Below are 22,766 nucleotides of genomic sequence, written 5' to 3' on the forward strand. Positions count from 1 at the left end.
CTCTTGTAGACTTGATTGACAGGGACCCCCGCGTCCTGCAGTCCACCGTCCTCTACGTGAAAGTGTGCATGCATGTTGGGCGAGCAGGGTCCGGGACGTGAACGCAGGGTTGGCGGATGACGCAGACGGATAATGTAATGCTCTCAAACCCACGACGCGAAGGGAAGCGAAAGGACAAAGACGGGAGGACGATAGTGCCCCCCCCTCCTAGTTCCCCTTATGACCTGTGTTCCATGCGCGCTCAGTCCTGTGAACACGTGACGAGCATACCTAAAGCGAGTGCATATTAATTGACCAGCAGTCCTCGTGTCAGTAACCTCACAGCTGCCTGTTCGACGCCCTCCAGTGGCTATGAGTAGTATGACCCTGTAGCGCGAGGACGCCTCGGTTGACCCAGAGGCGACGTCGTCACCACGCGTCCACACACTTGCACCGTACGGGCGGGTTTCCTGTTTACAAACACTACTGGGTGCGCGCGCAGCCAGGGGGCAAAACCCGCTTCGGCAGCTCTCAAAAGATGACGAGATGCATCATCTTTTGAACGAAGACGTTCAACATCCCAAAGGGGTCGCGTCCTTCTGGCGGTTTCTGCAGGTTTACTGCACAGCGGCTGCGCGTCATCTCTGCTGAATCCGAGCGCTGTCTCGGTTAAAACCTCTGCGCCGGAGCTGCGTTCCGCCCCCTAGCTGCGCACGCATCTCTGTGATGACGTTGCACGGAAACCCTCCTACAGCATTGAACAATCACTGGCACAGCCGACCTCAGCACACCACATCTCCGCTGTCTCGTCGGGCAAAACACAAAATCAAGTGAACAAAACCAACAAAGTATTGGATACACAGCGTGTTCAGCGCAGCTTCTCGCTTTTGTGTTGTGTTGTTTTGTTGTGTTGTGTGTTAATAGGAAGGTGTTGCATTGTTTTGCGGCTGGTTCTCGACAGCATTGTACCTTTTTAATTGCACTTTATTGTCAGGAGAAATGGCTTGCTTGGCTTTTCAGGGATGCAGTGCCCCCCCCCCCCGGTATCAGCCAAGTTTAGCTTCCTTTCTGAAGCGAATGTGTGAACATCCCAACAACACAATCACAAAGCAGAAAACGTAGAGAGAGAATGGGGGGGGGGGCTGTATGTCAACATTCTTACCCCGCAGTAGATCTCTTATGATCCTGACAGCCCATTTTGCCCCCATCAGCCGACAGCCATGCATGAGGCCAAGCCTGCCCCTCGCCGCGGGTCTCAGAATTTGACAAGGCGTTTGCTAGTTTCTTGGTGTCAACAGGTTTTGAGGGAACTACTGCAGTAAAACCAGGTGGGGAGCTTCCAAGTTGCCTGACATGGAGGGATCTGAGCTCCGACACACATGGACAGCCTTGGGAAGTCCACGCGGCAGACTGTCTAGCATCACAGCGGTGCATAGGTTGTCACGGGGCCGCCGGCGGGGCCCCGGCGTGCAGCGAGACGGCACAGAGGGACGTTCAGCCCAGAAGCTGCTTCGCTTAAGTCCGCAGAGTCACTTCCAGCTCGATTCGGGTAAGTGAAAAAGGTAGACATGTATCGAACGGGTGCCTTTCAAGTGACAATTCTTAAACAAGTAGACCGTCGCAAAGCAGAGGTGGGACCGAGTCATGTTTTCCAAGTCGTAAGTAAGTCTCTGCACTCAAGTCCCAAGTCCTGAACGAGTCATGATGCACTCTTCATCAAATTTAATGCCGTTTCAAAATGTTAACAACTGGGTGACAGTTAATATAGTACATCTACAAAAATCACGAGTACTTTTTAAGAACGTGTATTTAGCCGGGATTTATTCAGAGTGGACCTGTAATTACAGAAATGAAGAGTGATTGGCTGCACACCTTTTAAAAGCATTTTATCTTTGGGCTCTGAAAAGCTATCAAGTCTTTCAAGTCAAAAGGTCAAGTCCAGGTCAAGTCATGAAGGTCAAGTCCAGGTCACGTCACGAAGGTCAGGTCATGAGTCACCGGTGTTAAAGTCAAAGTCGAGATTTTGGTCCTTTTCAGTTTTGTCAAGTCGAGTCTAGAGTCATCAAATTTGGGACTTGAGTCTGACCCGAGTCCAAGTCACATGACTGGAATCCACACCTCTGGATCTGAGTTTTGCTGTGAAACTGAACGCTTTGACACGTCGCCCTATGTTAAACTGAACTTTGCTGCGGACTGAGGTATGTTAACTGTCTGCGTACAAAACTCATCCAGCACCGGACCACAAGTCAACCGCACCCGCCTCGCTCTCTCAGATCACACCGAACAAGCTGAAACTGCAACCAGAGGTCTGGGGTCGAACGGTAAATTCAAAAATTCCCTTTGAAATAGTCGCGCTTTTGATACGATCATTTAGCCTCCCTACTTAGCGCAATTACAGATGAGTCACCCCAGTCCAACCTGCTTCGTTTAATTAACTTCTTGGCTACAATTTGAAGGAAGTGTTGAAGGAGTCAATTTCATTTCAACCAGTGTTACGACATACAGCGGCGGGACTTCAGAGAGGCCACGACCTCGTAGCGTGCTTCATCTGCTGTTTGACAGCGAACTAATTACATCTGCCCACGCTGAAAAAGGTGTTCAACCCCAACGCTTCAGGTAACCCTCATAAATAAACCACTTGAAGCTTCAGCGCCATCCAGTGAAAATTTGCCAAAATCGTGGCGAGCAACTTAAATACGGCATAAGGAAAGAAAATGAGAAGTAGCTAAACAAATAATGTTAAATTAAAACAATTTCAATAAGGTTTTTTTTAAATGGGATATTTCACTTTGATTCCACATGTTCGATTCTGGGATTTCAGCCTGAACTGTTATCCACCACCTGCCTGCTCCACTATTTAGACTTATCCCTCCATATCAGTGAATTGCAAAACGACAAAATATGTCTTGAAAAGTACAATTTGTGACACAAAATTAAATATTGTCTGGGTGCGTTTGCTTGACAGACTCCCTTTAAATGTGTATCATAATAAAAATGAAAACGTTTCACCCGACGTGCAATAGCGTCTGAAAGAAACCTGTACGTTCCCTCGCCACGGCATCCTCTGACTGAGAAGGAATAGCTCGCTGTGACCTGTCTAAGTTGTGAGTTCACATGTTTGAATTGATTCAGCTGACATGTAAACTGACCACCAACTTTAATGTTGTGACTCTTTTTAACTACACAAGTGACATGTATCCTTTCTGGAGGTGTGAACGTTTAGAAATAAAAACTATTTTCATCTGACAGTCAGTCGAGCATCAGTTCATGTTCAACGAGCAAAATCTGGAGAAAGAGAGGGGGGGGGGGAATGAATGACCAAGGGCAGAGAGAGAAGTGAAAGTGTGAGGAGACGGAAAAAGTGGGGGGAGGGCGAGAGAAAGGCGGGAGAGCGCAGGAAGTGAAGTTGGAGAGACACCGACCGGCAGCAGAGGTGTGTTGGGTAAGGAGAAAACAAGAGGAACCTAAATCATCCTCAGTTCTGTGATGACTCAAATCGGTCTTGAACAGACAGCGACCCCTACAGGCGTAACTGTCTCCTGTCAGGACATTAGAAGAAAGTAAGCCACTTTATTTTGTCATTGTATTCTTGCAACGAATATGTTCTCTGCATTTAACCCATCCTATTGTATAGGAGCAGTGAGCAGCTGCAGCGCCCGGGGACCAACTCCACTTCTTCTTGCTCAGGGGCACAGGCAGGAGTATTAACCCTAACATGCGTGTCTTTTTGATGGTGGGAGGAGGAAACCCATGCAGACACGGGGAGAACATGCAAACTCCACACAGAAAGGACCTGGGACGGCCTGGGGTTCGAACCCAGGACCTTCTTGCTGTGAGGCAACAGTGCTAACCACTGGGCTACCATGCCACCCCACACTCTACGACACTCCACTTCCTCTCTTTTTAGGGTCATCCTCTCATTCTACTCAACACAACCCAACACAATCTAGGCTGTCAATCTTAAATAGGAGTATTTGGTAAACCGAGATCACTCCACGGAAACCAACAGAATACTTTCTGACATTGTTTTTGGCAGGTTTAAGGTAAGGTGGTCCGCTCTTGACTACTGGTAGAGTCGCTCCTCTAATCTCTTTTATCTGTATATCAGGACAACACAGCAGTGGGTCACGGCCTTTCCTGTGAGCAATGTTCATAAGTTTTGATGAACCCACATCCATAAACAAGAGACTCAAGTTACATTTGACTTCCTGTGTTAAACCAAGTCCAAGATCCAAGTACTTTAGGGGTTTTATTGCTAAAGTCTGTCCAAACTTCTGAAAAAAATAAATAAATGCAAAGTGATATATTCCTGGCGATTACACAAGCCTCACCCTTCACGGATGAGGTAAAGTGTAAATGAATCGGAACAACTCAGATCCACCACACTAGCGAGAGTTTAGAGTCCCTTCATATTTGCTTAGAGGAAAAGCAAGCCAGTGCACCTTGATGTTGCAGCCAACATCACTTCAGATATTTAAAGTTGCATTAGAAACACACCGGAAAACAAATGGAGACAGTTCTTGTGTGATTTTTGGTGATATCATTGAGACATTGCTACTTTAAACCTGCGGACGTATGATTGTTCAAATGAGCCTCAGGAGTTATTTTACTGTGTGGCTGATGAGAGCCATTAGCATCAGGATGACATGTGACTTGGTCAAAGTCGCTTAACCCTGATCCAGAAAGCACCAAATACTGTACAGCAACGGCTACTTAAATTTGTTTAGCCTGCTGCAAAACTGTGTTGGTGTCAGGAATCTAACTTTGTCCACACTGAGAGTTACCAGGCCGCATCTGAGCAAACTGCTCATCACGCTTCAGGATGTCACCTTTGCAGGAACGGTTAGAAACAGCTATAATTTTCTAAGGGGACGTCCCCTCGAAAGGTTTTGACTGGGTTTAATGAATCCAAGGATCATGATGGTACAGGAGACTGACTGAAACTCTGCATGTGTCCATTACCGACGTCTACCCGGCCAGTAGCAGAACAGGTACTGAACAGTGCTGCTGCGTAGAAGGGATATTTTTCTAGAGTGAATATCTTTCATAAAGGGGAGTGCACTTGTGTGTTGTAAGGGCTTTCTGATTGCCAAATAGCATCACACTTATACAAACACGCACACAAGAGACTGGAAACAGGGAACAGCGGAGTAACGACGAAGACAGAGAGGAGGAGGTGTGGATATATGAAAGGCTAAAGATGGCAATGAGTGTTCTTAACTCTCAAAGACAACGCGACAACCTGAGACTAGAGTGGTTCATTGGATGGTGGTGGAAAGGGAGAGGATGACAGGTGGCGTGTGAGAGGATGACGGGAAAAGAGGGAAGTGTAACTACAGATTAATGGAGACAGAGAGAAAGAGAAATAGTGCAACAAAGAGATAAATAAAGCAAAGGACCCCTCTGAAATCAAACTGGGAGCAGGAGGAGGGTTAGCAGGCTAAAAGACGGCAGAAGAGAAGAAAGGATTGAGAGGAATTCAGACAGAGGAGTAATGCTTTCAGGAGTGTGGCTGTGGAACGCCGTATCCCGGTCTGTAGATGGGCCTTCCCGTTGGAGACTGGGAGCTGGAGTAACCGGGCCCAGCAGGATAGCTGTACCCACCATAGGAGTAGGAGGCGGGGTAGGGTGCCGGGCCACTCTGGGGATGGCTGGGGATGTACTGACCGAACGCTGAGCCTGGATGTGGGGTAGGGAAGGAGGGCAGGATGGGGTAAGGGCAGGCAGATGAAGCTGGAGGCCCAAACCCAGGCCTGGGGCTGGGGTAAGGGGGGCCTGAGGCTGCTGCAGCTGCAGGGGCAGGGTTGGGAGGAGAGACAGGGTAGGGGCTGTAGGGGAGGCCGGAGGAGCCCCCTGCTGCTGAGGAGGAGGGTTGGGAGACATTTTGGTAGTTGGCAGACTGAGCGGAAGGTTTGGAGCTCGGCTGCTGCGCCTGATGATTTGTCGTTGTCGTCGGCTGATTCCATGGTGATGGAGAGGCTACCGGGTCCTGGCTGATGCATGCTGATGACGTCATGCCAGAAGGATCACCACTCTCACTCCTCTGGCGGATGATCTCCTGAAGTTTCTCTGTTCTCACTCGTCTTTTGTGAGCGAGGGAGCGCAGGGAGAGAAACTGCTCAAGGAAGGAGTCCAGAGGCAGGGAGCCCTCCAGAAACTCATCTGCTAATGCCTAGAGAGAGGGAGAGAGGGAGGGAGGGAGAGAGAGAGAGAGAGAGCGAGCGAGAGAAAATGGTCCAATGTTAACTCACATATCATAATACAGGAATTATTCCTGATTTGTGCTTTTGCAAATTTTCAAACTGACATCTGACTCCGCTTCTGTTTTGGCGCCCTCTGTCTGTAGCCTGGAGAACAATGCCTCTGGAGACACCTGGCCTACCATCCCATCTGATGGAGGAGTTGGTGGAGGATGATGGATTGGGAGCAAGCGATAGAAAGAGAGAGAGAGAAAGAGAGAGAGAAAAGGTTAGATGTATTAGGGACAGTGATGGTCAAGACAACAGAGTAAGAAACAGCATCAGTGGTACAACGTGTACGTTTGAGGGGGTTTTCAGCTCGCCTTGAAAATGGTGCCCAGGGAGGCATTAAAAAGGCTGGACACTTATATGGCCCTGCAGAGGGGTGGTATTTATGAATAATGCATAACGACGTTTTAAGTCTGCATTGCACTGATAAATCACTTGGTTGCTGCTTGACACCTCATTAGAGCCCAAACGACACAGGATTTGTAAGACCGACACCGATTTCGATATTTGGGAATTTAAACATCCAATGATATATCAGCCGATATTGTTCTTTTTTTCAGAAACACATAACATAAAGATTCTCCCTATATGTCGTGTAGTTATTTCAGCGTCCTCACCAGGACAGCGACATAATGCAGTTTAAAAATAAACTTGCTTGTCATAAATAGCGCCTAACTCTAGACCTAATCCATCTCAAACCATGCAGGAAACTGGTACAGTCACCTCGGGTACACGCTGCTGTTGACTGCATCCGATACTACACGACTGTCGGCAACGAGGACTCGCTCGCAACTTTGGGATTTCACACTACACGTTTAAAAGAGGAGCTTTGCTTGGCTACCACGCCATGTTAGAGTCTTGTTCAGCGTCTGTAACTACAGACATGCGAGTCGCAGACATATTTACTATCGCTTCATTTGGGCAGAATAGGTTTAACCGCTCATTGACGTTAGCGGTCGTGTACTGAGAAGCATGGCATTAGCTAGCTCTGTGGCTAACCTGATTTAGCAATGGACAGTGTGATAAGCTGCTTTCAGCCAGTTTATGTTGCCAGAGATGTTTTAGGAATGACGAGGGAGAAACGATAGCACCGTTGTTTGTTTACTTGCTAGAACTGTTCCCTCAATAAACCTACAATCAAGTCAGTCGACAGTTTAGCCTACACCGCTCAACTACCACAAAGTTAAACACAATTTTGATGTTTGACTGACGGTACTGCAGCAAAACCAGGCATGGCTGACACGAATGTTGTCAGGCTTATTTAGGCTAAGAGGAGCAATAATGGGGGATATTTATTACTATTTCATGTATTTCATGTGACAGTTACCAACTTACCATGAACACAGACGAGCTCTGCTGTGGGGTACTCTGCACCGCGGCGATGTCAGATTTAGGCTGGATATTTGACAGACAGTCACTCCGGATCCAGCGGCTTCGTCTTACTCGGTTTCACCCAGCGATGGTGGCAAGAGGACGCCAGCTCACCTCCGAGTGGCCACATGGGAAGCCACTGGCTCTGGAGTAGTCTGTCGAATATCCAATCTAAAACCGGCTTCACCGGGGTCTACTCTACTCGACTCTGCTTGGGTGAGCTGACTGTTGTGATTTGCGGCATTCCAAACACGTGTGTTGCCAACAGCGGCGTTACAAACTACGCAACAACAATCTTCCGTCTCTCCGTTTCTTTTTTGATTGTCATTTATCGGCCGCTATAAACACAGATACCGATTTATCTGAAATTAGCTCATATCGGCACGCCGATTAATCAGTCGGACTCTACACCCTATTAACTAAGCTTGCAATAGATGAGTAAACTCATCTATTTCTAATTCTACTGCAACGAGCTGGTGCTGGTCTAAACTGTGAGGAACCTGCTCATCTCCAACAAGCCTGCTGAGAAAACAAAGTGAATGCCTCCCTCTTTAGTCAGACTCATACCTACACCTCTAGGTGGCGTAACAAAACAAGGCCCACATGTTTCAAGGGGGGGGGGGATTCCAGCATGGCCTACGAATAAAAAAATTATATGCCATCCTGATTTTAAATTGGTATACAGTCTGTTTCTGTTTTTCTGTAGTATAGATGTACTTTTATGCAACCATGTTATCTAATAAGCCATGTGGTGTTCAGGATATACTGGGCGCAAGACGGAATCATAACAGGAAAATCTGGTTTGTTCTGGATGAACTGTCAAGGAGGCAATGTGATGACATTTACTGACACCATTATTATGGTTAACCAATGAGGATTGTAAAGAATCAAGACAAAGAAGTATGCCAAGTTCTTTTCATTGTCTACAATACATGTTCAGCTCATAATATCTGAATAGTTTGGATGAAGACAGACAGGCTGATATCAGAAAAGGCTAACAAAATGACAACAAACGGGATTTCACTCCAACCTAAAACGACCATGGGTGGTGACAATGACCGCCCACGGTTTTTAAACTCTGTCAAGATAAATACCCAATTGAGATATTAATGTATTGCATATGTTAGTGTGTCTGTTATGAAACTAACTGACACCAAACTTAACATTTTAAAAACTTTAATACAATTTTTCAAACAATTTAAAATGGCGGCTGTCCAACGTCTGTAAAAACTGCAGCGTCTCGGTGGTAGTCATGGTGCGTCTATAACCAGACATGTTGGCCATAACCAAAAATCAAGTTTAGACTATTTCTCTGCACTGGAGGACGCTAGTGTGTTTCTAGGACAGAGCAACAAACTTCACGAAGGAAATGACGCCACCAACACACGTCATAAATACTGACATGACGCACACCATCACGCGTAAATTACGAGACGGTGATGTTGACCGTCCATGGTCGTTTTAGGTAGATCTGATCATAACTTCTTCTTTTTTGTGCGACTGATCTAAAACTCGTTTTAATGCAAATATATGCAATTTTAGGAGAATTCAGGGAGCGGTGGCGTTTTTTTTCCCCCCCACAGAGTTATTAAACTTTGAAAATCCAAAACGACCATAATGACCATCTTGGTCGTTCTACTGTTAAATTTGGTCGATCAAAACAAAGTATGTTATATTGATGGTAACTTCGAAAATGTGAATGAGTTTGTATCCCAACAGTGTTTTTTTTTAACCACTGCCTCTCAGGACATATGTAATATATCTGTAATTGGATATACCTCCTAAACAGAATATGAATATATTTTTTCCAACCCCCAGAACAAAACAAAAAAAATCCATCTAACAGTCTGTAACCCAGAACCCATCTCTCCATACCGCTATACCTTCTTCCCTCCATTCAACCATTCAGGACAGGACCCAATCTTGACTGTAGGCTTATATCTAGTTCTCTAGACTATCTCACCACTAAACTGTTAAACAGTGCATCCTTCCTCCGATTTCTTCATCTATTGCTTCCTCCCTCTCTCCCCCTTCTTCATATGGAGAGGACCATCAGCTATCTATCCTCTCAGTTCTTCAATACTCTCTCCATCCATTGCCACACCATCCCCCTCAGCGGATCTGTCCTCTATCAAACAGTGATCTTGACATGTCTTTTTTTAATCATCTTTCTTCCCATCACCGCCCTCACCCATCTCTCTCCTCCTACCTCTCAGGGCACAGTGTTGTCTGTAGGCATCTCTGACACTCTCCAGTTGGGAGTACCTCTCCACCAGCGTCTCTTTCTGGCTCTCAAGTTGAGGCTTCATGTCCAGGTTCTGCTCAGCAAGGCTGCGGTTTGAGGCCAGCGCCATTTCTCTCTCGAGCTGGATGTTCTGGATCTGAGAGAGAGGAAGAGAGAGATTTTGATTTTTAACAATACTTTCATAAAAGATTCTAAATGTTACAAAACAAGAATAATAGACAGGATAAAAACCAACACTTTCAGTAACATAGGATTCACAGAATCCAAATCATCTCAGTAGACTCCCAAAGATCAGCTCATAATCCACAACACAGCAAAGCACGTTCTTATAACACTACACACTGCAAACTTTCCAGATTTTTCATCATTCTGTACTAATAAAAATCTACTTTTTTTTGGTATTTTCTGCCTTTATTGGATGGTGATAGTAGAGAGAGACACAGGAAAAGCAGGGGAGAGAGAGGGGATGACATGCAGCAAACAGCCCGGGCCGGATTCGAACCCAGGCCACTGCACTAAGGACTCAATCTTGTGTGGCATGTGCTCTACCAGGTGAGCCACCGGGGCGCCCTCATAAAAACTTACTTTTAAACGAGCTTTTAACATCTTTTAGCATCTGTTTCTTCTGCTCAGGTACACGGCCATCTTTGCCCTCACCTGAGCGAAATTAAAAAGCTGGCATTTGTACCTGTAGCCCAGAATGACCATGGGTTTAGATAAGACTTCCCCAAACGGCCCGAAAACATTTTCCAGCATTGTAAAAAGTGGAAGCAGTCGACCACATTCCATGAAACAACGAAAAACAGTTTCCCAGTTAGTGCAAAACAGGCAATCATGGCTGACTTCAGAATTAATGACAGAGACGACAGTATTAACAGCCACAATACCATGTAAAACCCTCCACTGCAGGTCAGCAGCTCGTTTGATCAATGGTGGTTTATACAGCGCTCTCCACTTAGGCCCAACACTGTCACCCAGACCTAAGTGAGCCCTCCACAGGGTGTCAGGTTTACCATTCAATTTGTCCCTGTGCAATACATTGACCTTCCATTTGGATCTTTAATGAAAGAAAACTTAGAGGAATTCACACTTTCTAAAAAAGGTCCTGTACAGTCCTCAAAATCTGGGGAAACATCAGTTTCCTCAGGTGTAACAGAGCCATTATAATACTGGATCAACAGTGTTCGCTCACTACCTGCGAGAGCTTCCCTCCGTTTGTTAAGCAGCAGAGTGAGGACACGAGTTGATCTCAGCTCTAAGCGGGAGGCAAGAGGAGCTGCGCTGTCCACGTTTGGACCTGCAAGCTGAACTACATGTCCCAGAGTCACCACATTAGACACAGAACCACCTGAGCAGAGTGGGCCCCACTTGACAGACTTGCACTGAAACGGGTACCCTGTATGACTGGTTTCTGGAGCAGCCAGAACACTGAGCTGTGTTGTCTGTTCCACACCTTGAACAGTCCACGACACAATTCAGGTAGTTCCTTGACGTTAAGCTGCTTTAAGTCATCAAAACCAAAGATCTGTTCAGTCCCAGGCCACCTAGCTGACTCAAAATGGTGAAAGCCAGCAACCCCCACACTAAATCTGTAGGACTGCACAGAAACCTTTGTAGGAAATGGAAACGGGAGGTAGCCCCCCTGCTGCTCAGGTGGATCAGGCCCTGTCCTCCTTCAACCCTCAGCAGATACAGCACATTCTGAGGCACCTAGTGAAGTCTGTCCTAGAAGAAGTTAACAAGAGTCAGTGAGGTAATTGGCCGGATACAACTGGGGAGAAAAGGGGGTGGGGGCATTTACAAAGACTAACCTCTCCACTCCCACAATTGGGGCATAAATATTAATAAACACAATTTTTACATTTTCATACACTGCTCTTACTTTTAACAGATGGCCTTTAATGACCTCTTCAGACTGAACAGACGGAGGAATAAAATTCCTGGAAAAAAGAATTCCAACCCCACAACTGTTACTGGTTTTGACTTGAGGTTTCACCAGTCCATTCTGTCCTCCAGTCAGCCTCATTATCAGCAGTACTGTGTGTCTCTTGTACAAAAAACACATCTAACGTTTTAAGAGCACACAACTTGAAAGGAGAGGCCCTTTTCTCATCATCCCTTGCTCCATTTAAATTTCAGCTGTCTATTCTCATGTCCCACAGAATACAGAAATAAAGCTGTAAAACAAAGACAAATTAACAGAGAAAGAATAAACTGAAAAACTTATTCATCATCCTCTTGTTTTTTGACCTTTTGAACTAGTTCTTTTAGACAATAAGTCTCTTGTTCGGTGAAAGCTTTCTCCCCTAAACCACCAGGACTTCTCAGAAAGGTCTTGACTGAATCAAAGAAGAGTTGTAAATCGGGGAACGCTTTCTCAACTTTAACCTCTGTGGCTCCCTTAGTGTCCTGCAGGAACTACTTAATACTCACTAAAGAGTCTCCATTCTGTTTGTGAGCCCATGTCTGTGAGGAAGCTAGAGACTCCCCATCGCTCTCCTCATCACCTTCACTTTCATCCGACTGCAGACTCCCTACTCTGACGAGACATTTTTATTGCTTTACTAGAAGACTGACACACATCACCAGGTTTCCTCTCCTTATCCTTGTCATTTAGAAGAGTCCCTCTACCGAGATCTCACTTTCCTCCTCCAGAAAGCATTCTGCTTCCTTTGTTTTCAGTCTGTGTGTCCATTACGGCACAGTTAATATCATCAGTCTGACACTTTTCAATAACCTCTACGACAGCATCTACGTATATGTGTAGGACCCGGATCATCAGCACCTGGACTAGCAGAACCCGGATCATCAGCAACTGAACCAGATGCCCCCAGATTAGCATCAGCAACTGAACCAGCAGCCCCCGGACCAGCAGAACCCAGATCAGCAGCATCTGAACCAGCAGCCCCCAGATTAGCAGAATCCGGATCAGCAGCACCTGAACCAGCAGCCTGAAACTCAGATTCACTCTGTTTTTTTTTTCCTGCTGTGTATTTTCCTGCTTTGAGCTCGGTGCTGCAGTCCGAGTTTGCTCAGCGCCCTGTGCTGCAGCCTCACCCTCGTTTGACTCAGTCGTTGGTTTCTCTGGAGAGGAAGGGATGAGGTGACCCTCCATTCCAACGCCAAAACATTTCATTTTCTCCGAAGACACATAAACAGTGTAGTCAAAATAGGGGTGCGCGGTATATGAGGTAGACGGTATAAGTGATATAAATTTGGCCTACGGTAGAGATTTGGACTCTACCGACCAATCGCCATAACGCTTGTCGATGACGTCATCGTATCTGCCTCAGTGTGACAATGGCTCCAAGCACAGACACCACGGAGCAGGAGGAGCTGGTTAAAAAAACCGGTGCTACGTCAGTGATTTGGACTTGGTTCGGATTTAAGAAGTGGGATAGTGAGCAGAAAAATGTCATTTGCAAGATGTGTCGAGTGACAGTGCCTGCAAACAAAGGTAACACGAGCAATTTGTTCTACCATCTAAAAACAAAACATGTCCTCGAGCATGAGGAGCCAGAGGATGCGCTCGACTCAAACGCCCAGTCAGTCTCCGAACACAGGAGAGAAGAAAAAAGTTTGCCCTACTACCCAACCTCTATTGCGCAAGCTTTTTCGAAGAGTACCCCCTATGATAAAAAGAGTAAGCGTTGGACCGACATTACAAAAGCCATTACGATACACTTATGCAAAGACATGGTCCCTTTCCAAACCCGCAAGTACTTTATTAATGAGACAGAAATGTCCAAACTGTACGGCCAGCTCCGAGAGGAAGTTGAAAAAGACCTCCGTGAATTAAAGTATTTCGCAACTACTACGGACTTGTGGTCGAGTCGCACCATGGAGCCTTATATCAGCCTCACGAAGCAAGTGAACTGAGTAAACACCAAAGTTTAGAATTTGTGTTTGCAGCTTGATTTTAATTTGAAATATGCTGGGTTTTTTTCTTAACTGAAAAAATGCTAAGTGTACTTTAAGTATTTCTTTCTTAAAAAATATCTGCAACTTGAGGAATTTGGTGTTGAGTAACACTTTTGCACTATAGAAGAAAAGCCTGTTGTACTTGAAGTAGTGTTACTTAAGAGTATTATTTTATTTTTGTGTCCTTTAAGATGTAGAAAAATTAGTGTTTGGTAACTTTTGCAGTATTTTGCATTACAGAAAACAACCTGTTGTACTTGGAAGTACTGTTTACAATATCTAGTTTATTATTGTGTTCTTGAAGTGAGAAATTATTGTTGGCGACCTTTTCACTGTTTTTGCAATTTGCATTATAGAAAACCTCTTTTACTTGAAGTACTGTTTACGATATCCACTTTATTTTTGTGTTCTTGAAGAAGTGAGCAATTGTTGTTGACAACATTTTCACTATTTTGCATTATAGAAAACAGCCTGTTGTACTGTTTTTATTTAAAATATCAGCAATGTTATTTGTGTTCGTTTGCACTATTTTGCACCATAGAGTGCTGAGTTTTAATTTTGAGTTTTGAGATCTGCACAATAAATGTTCTCAAAATTACATTATATCTGTTTTTGTTTTTTTGTTGTTGTTTTTTATCAATTTAGCTTTGCTAAGGGACTATATAACCCATTCAGAAACACTTCCACTATAATTTTTACACTTAAGTTTATATCGCGATATATACCGTTACCGTGAGGGGATTCAATTTATACCGCGATATGAATTTTAGGTCATATCGCCCAGCCCTAAGTCAAAACCATCTACTCTGAACTCCAACATCAAATTTAGCTCCTCAGTGTTGTTGCGCCTCGTGTTGTTGCTCCTCAGTGTTGCCTCCTGAAGGAAACAACACGTTTTAAATGTGGAGATTTAAAGCCAAGAGGAATCCGTTTTATAGGGGATATTAATTGTCAGTGTCTCACCAGTGCAACATTTCACTTCTAATGAACTGAGGGACTTTGGACAAAATGCTCTTTCTGGCCGGGTTAACCAGCAGCACCACCTGAACAAAGGTGTCTTGGATGACAACACCACGATGACTTTATCAACACTATCCAGAAAAATAACGACTCCAGTATTCATCCTAGACATGGACTTTACACTGTCATAACCAACAATTCCACCGATCCCTAAAATGCAGTCTTCCACAAAGCAACTGACAGTCAGACGGAGTTTAACTCCACATCGGTGTGTGAGCTCCTCCAGCCGCACGCCTCCGATGCCATGAGTCTGCATGACTCACAGCCGGGCCGGTCTGAAACGCTCCGGGATCAGAACAACACTACGATGATAAATCTGTCAAAATACCAAACCAAAGATGAACAACGAAAGATGCACCCACGCTGAAACACGCACTCGCTCTCACCGTCTTCCATTCCCAGCAGTCACTCAGAGAGAGCGAGAGAGAGAGAGAGAGAGAGAGAGAGAGAGAGAGAGAGAGAGAGAGAGAGAGAGAGAGAGAGAGGTTATGATGGATGATAGGGAAGAGATGAACAGATGAATAGATGGCAGAAATGCAGGCTCTGGTCAGGGACAGTCTGGTGCTAAATACACAGATGGGAGCAGTATGACAGTACTTTTATTTGGAAATGAACAGATGAAATTCACGAAACAGGAAAAAAAAAATTAAATCCCTGACAGAAGAAAAAAGAGGAGGGGGAGAGAAGACCGGTGCTATTTCTGTTGTCCCGCTGAAGGCTCGGAAACTGAAAGCAACTTCAGAAAGGAGGGATGAATGCAGCTGGATGCATAGAACTGGAGCGGAAAGTGGGATTCTTGTCCAAGTTGTGCTCCGTTAGCCTGTTAATCCTCCTACGTAAGGAGAACAATAGGAGTGAAGAAAAGAGAGAGAAACCATAGGACAGAAATAAGTTGAGGAGTGAAAAGGAGGGATGAAGGAACAGCTACGTAGGTGTGTGGATAGATGGAAAAGGAGACAGGCTAGCATCCCTGTCAGATTCTGGAATCAATAGAGACAAAACATGTAGGGGTATGTGACTCGATATTGAGCAGATTATCCATCCATCCATCCATTATCCAAACCGCTTATCCAGCTCTCAGGGTTGCAGGGATGCTGGAGCCTATCCCAACAGTCATTGGGCGGCAGGCGGACAGACATCCTGGACAGGCCGCAAGTCCATCAAAGGGCCGACACACACCTAGGGACAATTTAGTACGGCTGATCCACCTGACCTACATGTCTTTGGACTGTGGGAGGAAACCGGAGAACCCGCAGGAAACCCATGCAGACATGGGGAGAACATGCAAACTCCACACAGAGGACGACCCGGGACAAGGTTGGACCACCCCGGGGCTCGAACCCAGGACCTTCTTGCTGTGAAGCAACCGCGCTAACCACTGCGCCACCGTGCTGCCCAGAGCAGATTATATTTCTGCTGAATCCTGAGCAGATTAAGTTTCTACTGGATCCTATCATAAAGATATTTGCTCTTCTTCTTCTTGCGAACTTCTTTTGGTGTGCAACAGTTAAAAGTTGAAATGATTAGTTGACGGATCGATTAGTTGATCAACAGAAAATTAATCGACTACAATTTCAGAAGTCAATTAATCATTTGGTATTTTTCAGTAAAAATACTACACATTTGTTGATTGCAGCTTCATAAATGCTAAGATTTGCTTGCCTTCCTCTAATTTATATCATTATGAAATTAATATTTGGGGGTTTTTTGGCTGCTGGTCAGAGAACAGTCTTAGGACATCACTTTGGACTCTGGAAACTTAAGAGGGTCATTTATCAGTAGCAGGATAAGTGGTTCGGATAATGGATGGATGGATGAACAAAGATTAAACAATAAAATTATCGAAAGATTGATTATGAAAATTGTTAGTTGCAGCCTCAGTAACACTGCTGCTGCACTTCCTGCTCTCTGGCTCCGCCCTCAAAGCCGACTAGCCACACGGCAAACAAAAAACTCACAGAGAAGACCATCTAGAACACAAACCCCCTTTCTCTCTCTCGTTCTTTCCATCTTCTTCACTTTCCTGCAAGTTTTCCTCACCTAACTTAAACCAAAACCCAAAACCAATGGGCGGCACGGTGGCCCAGTGGTTAGCGCTGTCGCCTCACAGCAAGAAGGTCCTGGGTTCGAACCCCGGGGCTGTCCAACCTTGGGGGGAGCGGGGTCATCCCAGGTCGTCCTCTGTGTGGAGTTTGCATGTTCTCCTCGTGTCCGCGGTGGGCTTTCTCCGGGTGCTCCAGTTTCCCCCACCATCAAAAGAAACATGCATGTTAGGGTTAATACTCCTGTCTGTGCCCCTGAGCAAGGCATTGGGAAAAGAACTGCCGTCGGTCCCTGGGTGCAGCATGAAGGCGGCAGCCCACTGCTCCTAGCTACACAGATCAGCTAGGATGGGTTCATTTGCAGTAACTGAATTTCCCCAAGGGGATTAATAAAGGAAAATTAATAATAATAATCCATCCATTATCCAAGCCGCTTATCCCAATTGGGGTTGCGGGGATGCTGGAGCCTATCCCAGCAGTCACTGGGCGGCAGAATGGGAGACACCCTGGACAGGCCGCAAGTCCATCACAGGGCCGAGACACTCGCACCTAGGGACAATGTAGTATGGCCGATTCACCTGACCTACATGTCTTTGGACTGTGGGAGGAAACCGGAGCACCCGGAGGAAACCGACACAGACATGGGGAGACCATGCAAACTCCACGCAGAGGACGACCCGGGACGACCCCCAAGGTTGGACAACCCCAGGGTTCGAGCCCATAATAATATAATAATAATAGAGCCCATAATAATAATAATAATAAAACCGGCACTACCAAAATAAAAAAAAGGAAAAATACAGGCAAAAGACAACACCATCCATTTTTCCTAGCGTACATTTTGGAAGTTACATGTGTCTAAACTGACGCACACACACACACACACACAAATGTGCAGGTTCTCTTGCTGGTGTTTTGGCATGAGTGTCGGCTGACACTTAAGTAAGAAGTTGTTAATTTCTACAGCGAATAAAGATATTAAAAGGAATTGCTGATGTTCACAACATGTTTTTCTGCAGTCCGTTTACACAGGGGACACCACCGTCCTCTACATCCACACCCCTTTATATCCTTTTTTACATGTCAGTGGGTAAAAATGAGCGCTTGCTTACTCTTGAACACATACAGAATACAGTTGCAGCCACACACAAATAAAATGAATAATATGTAGATGAATATTAAGTTGAATAACATGGTCCTGGGATGCCAGGGTCTAGATTCTGGGTAAGCGCTGCAAGACAGGACTGTGTATCCATCATTACTCTCTACAGCTAATCTGGTTTAATCTCAACTCATAACCGATGGACTGATGATGACTGGGATGCTGTCACTGGTTCGGAGGAGGATAGTGGTACAGCTGAGCTATGCCCTTTCATTATTTTTCACGTAACTACTTCCTTTAGCGCAGTTCAGATAGTCACCAGAAAAAAAGTCAGGATTTTGTTTCTGCCCAACACAATTTGAAGGAACATATGGTTCACCCTTGTTGGTGTATAATAGTGTAATGACCATGAATGAGTAGACTCGTTAGCCGGTTGGCTAACGGGTCAGACCCTTTAGTCGACTGGTTAACGTAGTAGCCCGTGGTGCAGGAGACCTGGGTTAGCGCCCCGGCTGCAGCGGTTCTCAGCTGCCTCCTGAATTCACTACATCGGTGTCAGAAGTGGGATGGTGAAACCGTGAGGCCATCGGAAGCATTTGTGCCTAGAGACGTGAGGGAGCTGATATGCTGAAGCACGGGGACACGCTTCCCAAAGGAGGGGGGTAGTGTAACAACCATGAATGAGTAGACTCGCTAGCCGGTTGGCTAACGGGTCGTACCCTTTAGTTGACTGATTAACGTAGTCGCCCGTGGTGCAGGAGACCCGGGTTTGCATTCCGGCTGCCCCCTGAATCCACTACATTGGGGATCAGAAGTGGGACGGTCAGACCGTGAGACCATCGGAGGCACGTGCGCCCAGAGGAGTGAGGGAGCTGATATGCTGAAGCGCGGGGACACATTTCCCGAAGGAGGGAAATTAGCGTAACGACCACATAAGATGAGACTCGCTAGCCCTTGGCTAATGGGTCGGACCCTTTAGTTGACTGGTTAGCGTAGTCGCCCGTGTAGTGGGAGACCCGGGTTCACGTCCCGGCTTTGGTGGTTCCCGGCTGCCCCCTGAATTCACTACTACCTTGACTTGCCATGTTCATGGTTAAAAAAAATTTTTTTTTAAATTGCTAATGGATCTCAAACTTCCCTGCCATAGAGGTGACACTCCATGTCCCAAGGACCAATCTGCGATGCCGGAGGTCGGCACACCCCGGTTCCCGCCTTTGCCTGCCGCCCGGCCTGCATTGCACCCTACCCCAATGCTCATCCCCGCATGTGGTGGGTCCACGGGGTGGTGGCTCCATGTTGTTTTTTCGGGCTGGGCCCAACCGGGCCCCATGGGCCAAGGCCCGGCCACCAGACGCTCGCCGGCGAGCTCCCCTCCCAGGTCTGGCTCCGGGAGGGGGCCCCGGTTTCCCTTTTCCGGGCGAGGCGCTGTAACTCTGCTGGTGTAAATTCACTGGGTTTTTTGGGAATCGCTCTTAGTCTGGTCCCTCCCCTGGGACCAATTTGCCTTGGGAGACCCTACCAGGGGCTATTGCCCCCGGCAACACAGCTCCCAGGATCACCGGGACACACAAACCCCTTCACCACATTAAGGTGACGATTCTCGGAGGAGTTTAAAGCTCCTCCAAGAATCGTCAAACTTGAAGGTTGCCTCATGTTGAAGCTGGACGTTGTAAAACAGCGTCAGACATCATTTAGAACTGGACAGACAAAAACTTGACTGTCTGCTTAAGCACTGAGGAACTTTCCACTTTGCTGAATCTTGTTGCTAGGCGTCGACCCAGCCCACTGGCACAATCATGAATTATCTGCTTTTTTAAAACAGGAGGCTAACAGGACGGCCTTACTAATATGTTCCACACTGGGGGGAAAAACCCAGATACAACCGGGGCTTTCTTTCAAGTTTAAATTACTTCATTTTACACTCGCACCAAGTCATTTCTCTTGCTCCGTCTGTGCCATTCCTGGACTTTTTTTTTGCTCTTCTATGTGACGGAGGAGCCACTAAACGTCCTGCTCTCCAAACTGTGGAAGTTTACAGATGGTTTGGAAGTACGTTGCTTCAAATGAATCTGGATTTTGCTTTCCATTTAAAACATTCTGAATAAATATAAAATAAATGAAGATTAGTATGACTCTTTGAAAAGGAGGTATGATAGTTTTGGAAGACGTGAATGAATGCTCCACTGGGCCATGTTAAAGCGCAGTCAGAACATTCAGCGATTCAACACAGTGGTAAGTCTCTCAGTACGGAAGCAACTCGTGACGTTTTGGTCTGTACGATTCCACATGATGAACCTATCCTTTAAAGGCAGAACGAGTAGGATATTCCTCAAAATCAATGTACAGACTCGGGGGGCGTCCGGTTGGCGTAGCGGTCTATTCCGTTGCCTACCAACACGGGGATCGCCGATTTGAATCCCCGTGTTACCTCCGACTTGGTCGGGCGCCCCTACAGACACAATTGGCCGTGTCTGCAAGTGGGAAGCCGGATGTGGGTATGTGTCCTGGTCGCTGCACTAGCACCTCCTCTGGTCAGTCAGGGCACCTGTTCAAGGGGGAGGGGGAACTGGGGGGAATAGCGTAATCCTCCCACGCGCTATGTCCCCCTGGCGAAACTCCTCACGGTCAGGTGAGAAGAAGCGGCTGGCGACACCACACGTATTGGGGGAGACATGTGGTACTCTGCAGCCCTCCCTGGCTCAGCAGAGGGGGTGGAGCAGTGACCGGGACAGCTCGGAAGAGTGGGATAAGTGGCCAAATAAAATTGGGGGGGGGGGGGGAGAAGAAAATCGATGTATAGACTCATAAGGAAATAACCCCTCTCAACCATCACTTGTGACCCACTAGACGGGTGTGGCGGTGTCTGTATCCGCAGAGACCCTGTCCTTTCTTATTCGGCTGTGTACGGGACGTTTCTGGGCATTAACCTTTGGGCAGCGGGACTCTAAAAAAGCATGGCGACCAGGTACCAGATCGAGATCGTAAGCACGCATCCCAGAGGAGGCTACGACAATGGTGGACACAGCGCCGAAAAAAGACGCCAATTTCGTGAGGCGAGACGTGAAGAGGACAAAGCTGGTTCCAAAACGAGAGTGAATCTGGGACTGGCTTCCACCCGCTGGCGAGCCCTGATGGAGAGGATGGGAGTGCAGAGCCTGTACACTGGGATGTGTTCTGGCGACTGCAGTCAGGGGGCGTGTTCGTGTCGCTGAGGAGGGGCCAACTTTGAATGTTGCGTTTAAAAACCTCAACCAACAAATCCTCCTCATCTTACCCTTAAAGACGCAACGTATTGAATTCTGACCTCTACTGTTCGTCCACTGGAATAACAAACACAAATCAAACCAAGCAAACCAGCAAATTCCACAGCAAGGCAGTGGGTGCACAGCACATGGTGGCGATCTGCCAGAGTGGTTTACTTCCAGAGGTGCAGTGGAGGGCAAAGGCAACAAAACCAAGGTTACCCACGTTTTTTTAAATTTACGAGTATATCACCGTTTAATTTAAGTCCCTAACATTTAGCAACCTGGGCTGATATTTACTACTCATATTACACTTCAGGAAAGCAATATAGAATACATCCGCCTCTACACATAGAATATTTAACTTCTCTAATGCATCTACATGGATGAAACCTACGTCAAGCAACACACATTACATATATATAACTTGCTTGTACTTGATTGCTTTGTACTGCCTACAGTTTTCCTTCACTAGAGACGGGCTTTGTCTTCACTTTCAGCTCATTGTTGACATTATTCAGCCTGAAGGTGGTGCCTCTCCCCTCGCTATAAATCTATGCTCGTGCCTCAGAAGTTGAGAACGCCATCTAGGGTGAAGATAGCCTGTTGACGGCGATTTACATTCCCTATACAATGGGCAGTACTAGCAGTCTTCTCACATTACAGGGAGCCATTTCATTCACTGTTAATATCAAAAATATCGCTTAATTCCACTTTAAGGGTCAGTCTTTGAAAAATAAAACTAAACCAAAAATAAAAAATAAAAACAAAACACCCAGGTTAGGTAAACCAGTTCAGAAATGTTGCTACACTCGAGTGACAACCATACTGCTTTCTTGGACTGGCTCAAATATTGTTTTTGCGTTATATGTTCACCAAACTTGATTGCGATGCAGCTTCACTCAAATGTCAAAATGCATTAAAACCAGCTGTTGAATCATTCTCTAAAGAGCCAAGATTCATTAGCTAGTCAGCAAAAAAACAATCTATAATTAGGTTATAGACTTTGCTCGGCATTATGCAACTGGATGTTTTTCTCTGCAATAAGTTGGTGCTGCTCAACATACTGGTATTTTATAATGGTAATTTTATAATGGTTCATAATGGCGTTTCATACTACATAAGGGCATGCAAACCTCCAAGAGCTGCCCTACTACAAACAAATCAAGCATCGGCTTCTTCAGTTTCAGGATGGGGCACCCAACAACTGTAAATGGCACTTAAGTGTTGGTTTTAGTGTGACATAATCCTTTTTCAGAGGCACCTCCATCCCACTAAGAAATAATCCTGGCAGAAACACTGACCCATGAAATGTTCTTCACAACACTTGCAAGTGATTTTATAGCATTAAAATAATATTCACAATCTAAACTCTTTATAAACTCAAGATCTACATTTCATACCCACACAATCTTGGGCCAAATCCTTTTCCTTATTTTTATCATGAGACTACAGTTTTCAGTGGTGAGGTTAAACTTCTACACTTGTTTTAGGCTACAAACCATAGGCAATCCTTCACACCTTATGCGATAAGGAAACCGGGTAAAGAATGCTTCTATTGCTATGCAGCAAATCCAGAATATTAGACCTGTTAGG

General features: G+C 46.0%; 1 protein-coding gene across 2 annotated transcripts in view; it reads right to left on the reverse strand.

Moving 5' to 3' along the window:
- vps37c (VPS37C subunit of ESCRT-I) overlaps nucleotides 1–22,766 on the reverse strand; it is a 28,678-nt gene that overhangs the window by 348 nt on the left and 5,564 nt on the right. For both annotated transcript variants that reach the window (XM_056280783.1, XM_056280782.1), the window contains exons 3-5: nucleotides 9,808–9,979; nucleotides 6,287–6,369; nucleotides 1–6,151 (exon numbers count right to left, since the gene is read on the reverse strand). The exon at nucleotides 1–6,151 is cut by the window's left edge and continues 348 nt beyond it. In XM_056280783.1, coding sequence (XP_056136758.1) covers nucleotides 5,480–6,151; nucleotides 6,287–6,369; nucleotides 9,808–9,979 — 927 coding nt within the window. In that variant the 3' untranslated portion in view covers nucleotides 1–5,479. The remainder of the gene's footprint in view (nucleotides 6,152–6,286; nucleotides 6,370–9,807; nucleotides 9,980–22,766) is intronic.

Source organism: Lampris incognitus, chromosome 5, assembly GCF_029633865.1.
Source record: "Lampris incognitus isolate fLamInc1 chromosome 5, fLamInc1.hap2, whole genome shotgun sequence".
NCBI classification, from domain to species: domain Eukaryota; kingdom Metazoa; phylum Chordata; class Actinopteri; order Lampriformes; family Lampridae; genus Lampris; species Lampris incognitus.